The sequence below is a fragment of the Populus alba genome, chromosome 1 (assembly GCF_005239225.2).
Source record: "Populus alba chromosome 1, ASM523922v2, whole genome shotgun sequence".
Classification (NCBI taxonomy): domain Eukaryota; kingdom Viridiplantae; phylum Streptophyta; class Magnoliopsida; order Malpighiales; family Salicaceae; genus Populus; species Populus alba.
Window position 1 is genome coordinate 51,937,483 of NC_133284.1, and position 10,956 is coordinate 51,948,438.

General features: G+C 35.1%; 2 protein-coding genes across 2 annotated transcripts; both read left to right on the forward strand.

Moving 5' to 3' along the window:
* The first annotated feature begins 2,305 nt into the window (after positions 1-2,305).
* Positions 2,306-3,967, forward strand: LOC118048986 (probable receptor-like protein kinase At4g10390). The gene is made up of 2 exons (XM_035058837.2): positions 2,306-3,043; positions 3,142-3,967. The coding sequence occupies exons 1-2, from the start codon at positions 2,428-2,430 to the stop codon at positions 3,870-3,872; spliced, it is 1,347 nt and encodes a 448-aa protein (XP_034914728.1). The 5' UTR covers positions 2,306-2,427; the 3' UTR covers positions 3,873-3,967.
* Positions 3,968-5,810: 1,843 nt separating this feature from the next.
* On the forward strand, positions 5,811-9,001 carry LOC118048987 (uncharacterized). Its single transcript, XM_035058838.2, has 3 exons — positions 5,811-6,122; positions 6,212-6,276; positions 7,644-9,001. The coding sequence occupies exons 1-3, from the start codon at positions 5,873-5,875 to the stop codon at positions 7,653-7,655; spliced, it is 327 nt and encodes a 108-aa protein (XP_034914729.1). The 5' UTR covers positions 5,811-5,872; the 3' UTR covers positions 7,656-9,001.
* Positions 9,002-10,956: the final 1,955 nt, after the last annotated feature.

Below are 10,956 nucleotides of genomic sequence, written 5' to 3' on the forward strand. Positions count from 1 at the left end.
TGCCTTTCACGATTAATAAATATTGTTGTCTTGGTTTCCTGTGTTCAAATCATAGTTTTTAAATTCAGTTTGGCTAAAACTTAATTAATTTAAAATTAAAATCGGGACTATGTTAAAAAAATATATATATAAAAAAAATTTAGTATGACCCGGTCAAAAATTCGGTTACAACCCATTAATTTTTATTTTTTTTTATTGAAATAATATTATTTTGATTTTAAAAAAATTAACTTAAATAATCCAGCCAAACCTTAAAACCTAAACCCTGAAAAAAGTTGGGTTTAAAAACCATGTTTGAAATCCTTCCACGAGTGCTGTGTATTTTGTTACAGAAATATTATTCATGTATTTAAATTAATCTTTTCTTCTTCTTTTTTGCATTTGTTTATAGTATAATTCTTCTCCCATGTCTCGCTGTTACCTTCCTTTGTATCTACAATTCTCTTTTCTTTTTCTTTTTTAATTATTTACATATTTCATTTTAAATTCAGTTACAACCCGTTAATTTTTATTTTTTTTATTGAAATAATATTATTTTGATTTAAAAAAAATTTAACTTAAATAATCCGGCCAAATCTTAAAACCTAAACCCCGAAAAAAGTCGGGTTTAAAAACTATGTTTGAAATCCTTCCACCAGTGCTGTGTATTTTGTTACAGAAATATTATTCATGTTTTTAAATTAATCTTTTCTTCTTCTTTTTGGCATTTGTTTATAGTATAATTCTTCTCCCATGTCTCGCTGTTACCTTCCTTTGTATCTACAATTCTCTTTTCTTTTTCTTTTTTAATTATTTACATATATCATTTTAAATAGCATAATATGATAATATCTATGCAATAAATAGAGTTTATAAAAGAAAATTAGGTAGCTTTTAGTTATTGTCTCGTGATAGAATAAACAAACACGATAAATATATACTTTATTATATTTTAAAAATATAAAAATTTATTTTAATAACAAATTTATTATATAATAATAATTATTGATGTAATGTCAGCCTTCCCTGGAATACAACTATTTATCTTTGTATCAAAATGCACATAGGAGTAATGTTCATGATATTTTTCATAGTTTGTAGACTCGGTTTGGTGACCGGTGTAGTTTAAGATTCGGGTTCTGAATTTTGACTGGATTAATTTTTTTTAAATCAAAACGATATCTTTTTAGTAAAAAAAAATCAACGAGTTTGTAATCGGGTTTTTAATTGGAGTCTCACCGAGTCATACAGATTTTTTCTTTCTCTGTTTTTTCTTCATTCTGGTCCGGTTTCAGTCTCGGGTCGACTTGCCGGGTCGGGTATCAAAACTATGATATTTCCTTTCAAACAAAACCTATCAATTCATATCTACATTATTTTTCTCACTATTAATACTGATTTGGAGATTTGAGTGTTTTTAACTTTACTTTCTTATGCATCTGATGTGAACAGATTAGGTACAAGTTATTGCAACTGTTGTTAGCAGTGAAATTGAACTTTTGGTAGATGGGAGATCAAATTGAAACCTATATGGTAATTGAAAGGTTTGAGAGCTGCTTGTCTTTTTTTTTTTTATTCATTTTTTTAATATAAAAAATACCCATGTATTCAAACGAAGACAAAGATTGTGTTTCGATAATGACTCGGAATAAAAAAGATAAAGATAAAAAAAAATAAAAGCATGTTTGGTTTGAGAAATATGAATAAATAAATACAAATAAATTTGTTTTTGTAATGATTTTAAAATAAATTCATGTCGTTTCAAAACATAAAAGGAATGGAAGTTTATTCTCTTTTTATTCAATTGACTAAGGCTACCAAACATGCCCAAAATTAAATGAAAATAAAAGTTATAGTTAAATATAAATTAAAGTGGATATAATTTATTAACTTTTTAATGTGATATTACCTACTTAGAGCGTAGTTGTGGTTATTTTTTAAAGTGTTTTTCATATTGAAATACATTAAAATAATTTTTTTTATTTTTTAAAAAATTATTTTTAAAATTAGAGCATCAAAACAATTCAAAATAAAAAAAAAATTAATTTTTAATAAAAAAAAATTAAAATTTTCGATGTAATACAGTTGCACGGCGTTCCGAAACATTTTTTCTGCAGATCACAAATCTTTTCTCTGTAACTTGTATATTACAAGAGTTACCTTTTGTTTTTCAAACAATCATTTAGTCATGTAGCATGTCTTTTGACCAATATTTGCTAATAGAGATGAAGTCCTTGTTTACTTTTAAAAAATAGGACAAAATTTTGCTTGACAGGTAAACAACCGGTGCTAATAAGTTAATCATGTTCTTGAATAATTATTTAATTTCCAAGTATATTTTTTTTTAAAAGAAGGCTGTCAGATTCTGACTCCATATAAGCCCTCACTTACCATACACAAATCTAAGACTGCTGCATAAGAGATGATGTTTCTGTGAGTTCTGGCAGTATGAGACTTGTTCCAACCAGAGATCTATTTGTCTGCAGGTTTTGGCCCATCCCTTCAAGTATTTTCTTATTGTCTCTTCTCACCTTCTCCGTGGCTTCCCTTCAGCAACCCACCACTGCCGCCGCCCCCAGTACTGCTATCCATCCACCGACAGCTATTACTTTAAAACACCACCGCTCTCTCTTTGACCATAGATTCGCCATACCTCTCACTGCTTCTCTACTGCTTCTTCTCTTGCTTGTCATCGTCATGGGCTGCTTTCTCGGACTCAGATTCAGACACAAAAGACTTGCCAAGAAGGTTGATGCTGCTTCAAATGGGAGTGATGATCTTGATTCTATAAAGGAAAAGGATTCTGATCATGGTACTCATGGTCGTGTAAGGAAATACAACTGGAGTGAGATAGAGAAACTGTCAATGAATTTCTCTCAGATTGTTGGATCAGGAGGGTTTAGCACGGTGTACTTGGGCCACTTGCCGGATTCCAATCTTGGGGCGATCAAGATTCACTGCCCAAGTGACTATCTCAATAGAGTCTTCAAGCAAGAACTAGACATACTACTTCAACTCGAACATGACAACATTGTCAAGCTCCTAGGATACTGTGATGTTCAAGGTTTGTGTCTGGTTTTACTTGAAATAAAACTTTTGGTAATTGCTGATCGGTTGTTTTCCTAGTTCTTGTGTGCTAAAATCTCTCTGTTGTATTTCCAGATGAAGGTGCTTTGGTATTTGAGTATGTTTCCAATGGAACCTTGCAAGATAAACTCCATGGCGGGGAAAGAGAAATTAAGAAATCATCAAGTAGCTCAGTGATTTCATGGAGAAATAGAATGGAAATAGCCTACCAGCTTGCCCAAGCTCTTGAATATCTACATGAAAAATGTCCTCTCCAAATCGTACACGGTGACATCAAGCCTTCAAACATTTTACTCGACGAGCAACTGAATTGCAAGCTCTGTGATTTTGGGTTTGCAAAGATGGGATTTTCTTCCGCAGTAATGACTTCCAATAATAGGAAGCAAGTGATGATTGGCTCTCCGGGTTACACAGATCCACACTACCTCAGAACAGGAATTGCATCGAAAAAGAACGATGTGTACAGCTATGGAGTCATAATTTTGGAACTCGTGACAGGAATGGAGGCGTTTTGCGAGGAAAGAGAGCAAGGCCAGCTACTGTCATCAATAATGGGACCCATTTTGAAGGACATAATTGCCAGTGATAATGAATGCAAGGCGATGAAGGTGGCAGAAATGGTGGATCCAAGATTGGGAGAAGACTTTAAAGTCAAGGAAGTCAAGGTTATGCTTTCCCTTGCAGCTCTTTGCCTGGGACAGTCTCCAAGTCTCAGGCCATCTGCAGCACAAATCTTGCATACTATCAAGGAGAATATAGCCTCCATTTCCTTCATCTCCACACAGAAAAAAGATTTGTCAAATTGATGATATTAGGTGTAGAAACTATTTGCTAGGAATTACAGGGATGATTTGATTGTATCAATCGGTGTAAATGACATACACATACAAGCTTTTTTTTATAGTTTTTTTTTTCAATATTTTTCACATTATTCATCTGTAACATGCATACAAGTCTGTCTCTGAGGAGGATTGGTAGTTAAGCAAGGACTGGTTCAAGAGACAATGAAAGGGAAAAAACTAAACAAAAAGAGAAAGGAAAGTGCTAAATTCGACCCCCCATTGCTCTCTACTGTGAACAGAATCGTTTTAAAATTAGTAGCACACGCATCTGAATGATGGTTTTCCCCTTCCCTTTATTTTATCTTTTGCCTGGCCGGCCGGCCGGCCGGCTATCTGCATTATTGTAATTTCCTGTCTTTTCTTAAGCACTTCAAGTCTATGACAGATTCACAGATTTGGCTAGAAGATTATTGATGTTTTTGAGAAGCTCGTTCAGATGACCAAAGGGAAGATTCATTTCATCTTAAGGTCTATCTTGTCATTAAATTTTCTAAAAAAGACGATGTCTTTATATTTTTATTTATTAATTTCAATATCTGAACTAATTTGTACATGGATTTTAACTAATTTTATAAATTATAAAATTAATAATTATATAAGTTTAGTAATTTGAGATTTGTAAGACTTGAACTTGTAATCTTAAAAAAGCAAACATATAATCTGACCACTAATAATTTTTAAAAAAATAAATTTAAAATTTAATTAATTAAATTACAACTCTCAATAATAATACTAGTATAATAGCTTTGTTGGTGGAAGTAGTCTTTTCAAATGTATAAAAATATGATGCTTTTGGTTTTTGTTTTGAATGAATAGCCAATCTTTACGTGTAACGTGCTGCTAATGTACTTATAGATGAGATAAACAAGTTAAAGCTTCGCAAAAACATTGGAACACGTTAAAAGTAGAGTGTTATAAAAAAAAAAGCTTGTAATTTCTAGTTTGGCTGTTATATCACATTCGAATTTGATAATAAAATTCTTTACCTAATTTCAGAGGGGTAGGTTGACAATAATGAGCCAAGGCCTGGAGGAATTGTTTAAACTCATTAATTAAATTGTCAGATTGTTTGTAGCAAGAAGATATTTGAATTTTCTAATCTCTTACTTATAATTTAGTTTACATTGCACTTGTTGAAACAAAATAATCATATAAAAAATCTGTAGGCAAGGGAAAAAGAGCCATGCCCACTTGTGAACTTCGATTCCAATCCTTTTGCATATAATTGTGCCGATGCAAAATCATTTTTAAAGATTTATTAAATAGTTTATTTTGTAAAATTAAAATATATTTTTATATAAAATATAAGTTATTGTATTAAACCTTTCATTTTTATTAATAGCTGTAAGCAAAGTTATTAAACTCAGATTAAGGCTTGATTTACAAATTAAATAGATTCACTTGAGTTAATTTAAAATAATATTATTTCAATAATTTTTTTAAAATTATAATTATATTAATATAAAAAAAAATCAAATTAGATTTTTATTGATTGATGATCAAGTCAATTGGATTACGGGTTAATTTATTAAGTGGATAAAAACACATCAAATTAATTTTTATCCGAATTAATTTTATACATAAATTGGGTCAAACCCTAGGTTAGGGCCACCGACGTAAGTCAAGTTTAATAACACTGCATAGTGCTGTTATCCGGTTCTGCCGTTAACTGGGCTATTTTAGCATTCTAAACATATTTGACAATTAGGCTATTTTCTGATCAAAAAAGAGTGGGCCTATGGCCCGTTTTTACATGCTTTTAAGAGGGAAATTATATCCAGAGAAACTAAATCAAGCTGAACTCAAAATCAGCATTACAATTTAGAACTTGACCAAGCCCAAACCCAAATTGGATAAAATAAAATAAAATAAAATAAATTCCCAGTTCTTTAGCCAGTTCTAGTAGATAGTTAAAGTAAGCATAAAGACAGACAGTGAGAGTTACAGCTTACACCAAAGTGATAATGTCTTGCTCCTTTTTATTGATTCCTTCGAAATTCCCCACATGGAATAGTTACAGCGAACACATAAACTCATCTGCTTTGTTGGGTTTCTCTTCTTTTTCTTGTTTGAGGAATAGAAGAAGATCCAATTCCATTGCTACTTTTATTTCCAGAGGAAGAAGTCCTGGCTGCAAATGTCAGTTGGCAGATATTGCTCCGATAACCTCTGCTGCCTATGGTGTCATTCTTCTTGGCGGCGGCCTCTTTGCCTGTAAAAATAAAATAAAAATCTCATCTTTTTTGGCCCTTTATTTCCTTATCTTTGTTTTTCTTATAAAGTTTGCATTTTTGTGAATGAAGTCAGTAAATCAGGAAGCAAAGGGTCGCTCTTTGGAGGGTTGACAGGGGTTGCTCTCATGGGAACGGTAAGTTCTGCTTAAATTTTATCATCGTTGCTTTATTTAGTTAACGTTTGGTGTGAACTTTTTGATGCATCAGGAGTCAGCCTTGAGTACTCCTTGGCTGCTATACCAATGACTTATTGGCAGGCTTGTCATCTACTTGACTGCTTGATAGTTCGTATTCTGAACTTCAAAAGAGTGTTTGTTGGTTTTATGATTCCTTATGATAGTTTTGTTCATTTGAAAGCTCAGAGATAAAGCTAGGGTATTTCTCATGTTAGTGATAATGGGCAAAGCACATTGTTAACTTTAGACTCAATGGCACCCGCATAGGCTTCTCCTTCAAGTTTATAGCAGAAGGGTTTTTTAGCACTCATTTATATTAAGTAGTTGATGAGGTTGCTAGCCCCCCATGGAACTGCAAATCTTGGTCTTTGTTCTGAATTATGGATTGCACTGCCAAAATTGACCACCCAATTTATAATATAGGTGTTATACATGGTCAAAGAAGGTGTTGGATGAAAGAAAGAAGAATGGATGCTTCTTTTATAGTTTTACTTGCCTTCCTAGGGGCATCTTATTGATTTCACAGATAACAAACAATATGCGACCCCAATGAGCACTTTAAAGCATACCACCATTTCAAATACTGAACCAACTAAGCCTTCCCTCCATGCTAAACCTACGATTGCTAAATGGTGTGCACTGTCCCCTGTAATCATACTACAACCCACAATGTACCAAGTTCTAGGTAACTATGAATTCAAACTCTCTTCCTGCCAAATCTGAGAACTTGGTTGAAACATAATGGACTGTGCGTGGAATCATCAAATCTTAATCAACTTGAGATGGAAAGTTTTCTGCAATTGCTCTTGAGGGATGTTAATGAAGATGAATGGAAACGTATTAGATTGGTCTAAACTTGTATGGGTTCGCATGCTAATCAAAAGAAGTTGGAAACTTTCTCCAAATCAGTAGTGTGTCTGGAGTCGATGGGGTCAGTGATTGGTCTGTTGAATTTAACTGGCCAAGAAATACTTGCAGCATTGAGTACCTTTTTGGTGTTGCTGAGACACTCTTGATGGGATTATGTATGCTAAACATGGAGAGAAACAGAGGTTTGTTAGGGCAACTGTCGCTCATTCAATGATTTATAATCTTCAGTATTAGAATGGATCATTTGAATGCTAGAGCTGGGAGCAGTTCAAGCACAGTAGCTATTCTCTATAAGTGCCATATTCAGATTTGATTCCGCAGAATATTCGATGCATTCTATGGTCGCTGTTATCAAATGAGGTCGTAGTGCAAACATACCGTGTCTATTGAGTGCTTATGTTGTTGCTGTTATAGCTTTGCTGAGATGGATTTTATTTCTGCTTTTGGTTCTGCAGAAGATTAGGTGAAGAATTAGAATGGCTACCATTATCAAATAATATTGCAGAGCAAACTTACATGGGCTCTCTTTGAGTGCTTATGATGTTGCTGTTACAGATTTGCTCAAAGATGATGTTGCTGTGGCTTAAAGGGACTGTGAACTTGGCTTGCTAGTTTCCTTTATCTTCTTAAATCTCTAGTTTACTATTTTAAGGTTTTAGTGTCAGTTGTATTTAGCTTATTATTGCTGTTGCCTTTTATGCTTAATGCTTTGTCCTGTATAAGTGTTAGCCACCTGCTCTTTTTTGGTTAATGGATTTATTTGTCATTCCAAAGAAAAGGGAAAACAAAACAAAAATCTACAAATTTAGACCAGAAACGAACCTTACGAAATCAATATTTCCAGTACATCAAAACTCTATTATGAATTATTAGTACTGGACTATTCATAATACATTATGACTAGGCTGAAGGTGGTTCAAACATGTTGCCCATTTATAGTGAATTAGCAATACTAGATTGTTCTTCAGAAACGTGGGGCATGGTTGCATGTGGATGCAGTCACACATGAACTTGTGTAAACGCAAGTTGGAGGTGGTCATCTTTTATATTTGAAAAAAGCCATAATGATGCAGGATAGCTTGCTGTAACAGAAGAATAAAAGTCCAGAACTGAATTACTGCCATGAAACAATTGCCAGCTACTCTTTCTTCATTTTAACTTAGACTCTTATTTGGGGCCCTGTGTGCCTCTATTATTTTTGCTTAAGTTTAGGACGTGATTTATTTCTTTTGTGGGGATTTTCCTATCACCCCTTATTTTACTATTTATTTCCGCAAGTAATTCTTTGAGTAGGTTTAGGGTAGACAACTTATAAATACAAGTAGCCACCCACTCATTAAGGACACTTTTGATTTTCTTTGAATAAGAATTTCTTTCAGAAACGTTACCTTGTTACTCGTGGATTTAGGTAGTTATTTTGCTTGTGGATTCGAGTAAATCATTCAGAAAAGAGGTGGTGACCTTTTTTTTTTTAATTGTTAGCCTTCTGCTACGTTACTTGGTATCAGAGCTGGTCTAATTGTTGTTCAGATGGCAAACACACTGAATGAATGAGAAGCCCTTGATGACGGGAACTGTGAAGACATTGCGATCACATAGGCATAATTTAGAACTTTCCAGTGTGAAACCTAGCAAGCATTGCATGCAATACAACCAACTCTTGCTAGATTAATGACTGGAAATAATCAGCGGCATGAAGATGAGAGGGGTCGCGAGAATTTTAGGGAAATGATTGACCCTTCTTGTTGTTGCTACCCAATTTTTGACCCATGTTTTTTATATATTTTCAAAAAATCCAAAAATAGAGAAAAACAAAGAAAATCCAAAAAATATGTTTTTTAATATATTTTCGTCATTTTAGCATTTTCAACGTCGTCTAAAAAGAATTTAATTTTTCAAAGGATTTTCAAACGCGTTCGACTTTTCACGCGTCGTTTTTAAAATCATTGATTTTCCTCATCGAGTCGACGTTGATATTGCTCGTTTTCAAAAAATACAAAAAAACAAGAAAAATCAAATTTTACAAAAAAAAAAAGAAAAAAAGAAAATTAAGGGACCAATTTTGAGGCCGAAACAATATTTTTGCCTAAGGGAATTTTGGAAGGAGGGGCAACCTAAGAATTTTTTTTTCTCTTCACCCGAAATTAGCCGTTGCCCCTGGCCCAATACTATTATTTAATCCCTCTCTTTCGGCTAAAAATTAATTACTTAGCCCCCACCCATGGTCTTCTTTTCCTGGTTTCCCGCCGACAATGGAGGGCCCCTCCTCACACTGAAAATTTCTATTTCATCTCATCCCAGCTTTGCAAAAGGAGGGGATTGGAGCCATTTTAGAGGGTCCCGGCAGTAGTGGGCAGCAGCCACGGTCCCCAATCCCTTTGGGATTTTCTTCTTCTCCCCTGCACCCGAAGGAGAGAGGGGATTTTCCATTTTCTTCTTCTTTCAGCCGGAGACCCATACACTGTCCCCTCTCCTTCATCTGTCGCTCTCCCTCTGAAAACCGAAAGTCTCAGCCACAAATTTTTTTTGATCTCCCTCAGACCAGCCACTCTTGAAGGGGGCGACCCCAACCTTTACAAAGGAGGAAAGCCACAGCCTTTTCCCCCATTTTCCCGTCATCTCCCCTTGGCCATTTTCATTTTCTTTGCAGCCGACCCCCCCTCTCTGGTTTTAATTTTTTCCAGCCACCGGCCAATATTTTTCTTCCCCATTCTCCCTCAGCTGCACAGCCGAAGCCACCAAAACTCCTCCCCCCTGGTTTTTTGATTTGCTCTCTCAGCCCCCCAATCAATCTCATTTTCCCCTTACAAATCAACCTCACGGCCCTCCTTTCTCCTCCAACAAAAAGGAACCGAACAGCCCCCGCTCACAACCCCCCTCTCTCCCTCTCGGCCATTTTTTCCCTCACCCTCTTTAGCCATAAAAAACCCAAGACAGCCCCTTCGTCTCCATCCCGCCGGACCCATCAGCACTGAAGCACCTCTCTCGGCAGCATCTTCTTCTTTGATCAACTCAGCAGCGACCCACAGCCCCAGCAGCGGCGCCCCCTCCAACACCGAACAGCCCCAGCAGCGACGCTCCCTTCTCGGTCGTTCCTCTTCACTGCTAGCCACCTGAAACGGAGGAGAAGAAGAAGGTGACCGATCTGCAGCGAAGCAGATCCAAAAGAACCCGAGACCAGATCCGAAAACAAGGAAGAAAAAAAACTAAAATCGACTGTGTTGTGCATTTTCTGTTATTGCAGGTCACCGCCGGCGAGAGAAAGGAAGAGGAGAGGTAGCCATTACAGCCCCTCACGCTGCCCAGATTTCATGGCGGCGCGTGAACCCACGCGCCGCCAGTGACTGTGGCGCGTGGGAAGACGCGCCACCAGCGTTCAGTTGCCCTGAAAATGCTCCCAGCACTGTTTCAATGGTGCAAAAGGTGTTCCTGTGAATTCCATATTGTTTTAGGGCTGTTATTGTAATTTTAATGTAATTTTTGTTTGATGTAATTTCTTATTTAGTTTTGAATTTGTATTTGTATTTGTATTATGGAAAGAAAAGACAAGAAAAGAAAAAGAAAAGAAAAGAAACAAAAAAAATAAAATAGTGAAATATGAATGTGTGTGGTTGTATTTTTTATTATATGTTATTGAATTATAAAAATTAAAAAAGGACAAAAAGAATTATTTGTTAATTTAAATATGGTTAAATATCTCAAGGACAAATAAAATCAAGTTGTATTTTCCATGAAAATATGAGGACAAGTTTTCTACATATATTCGGG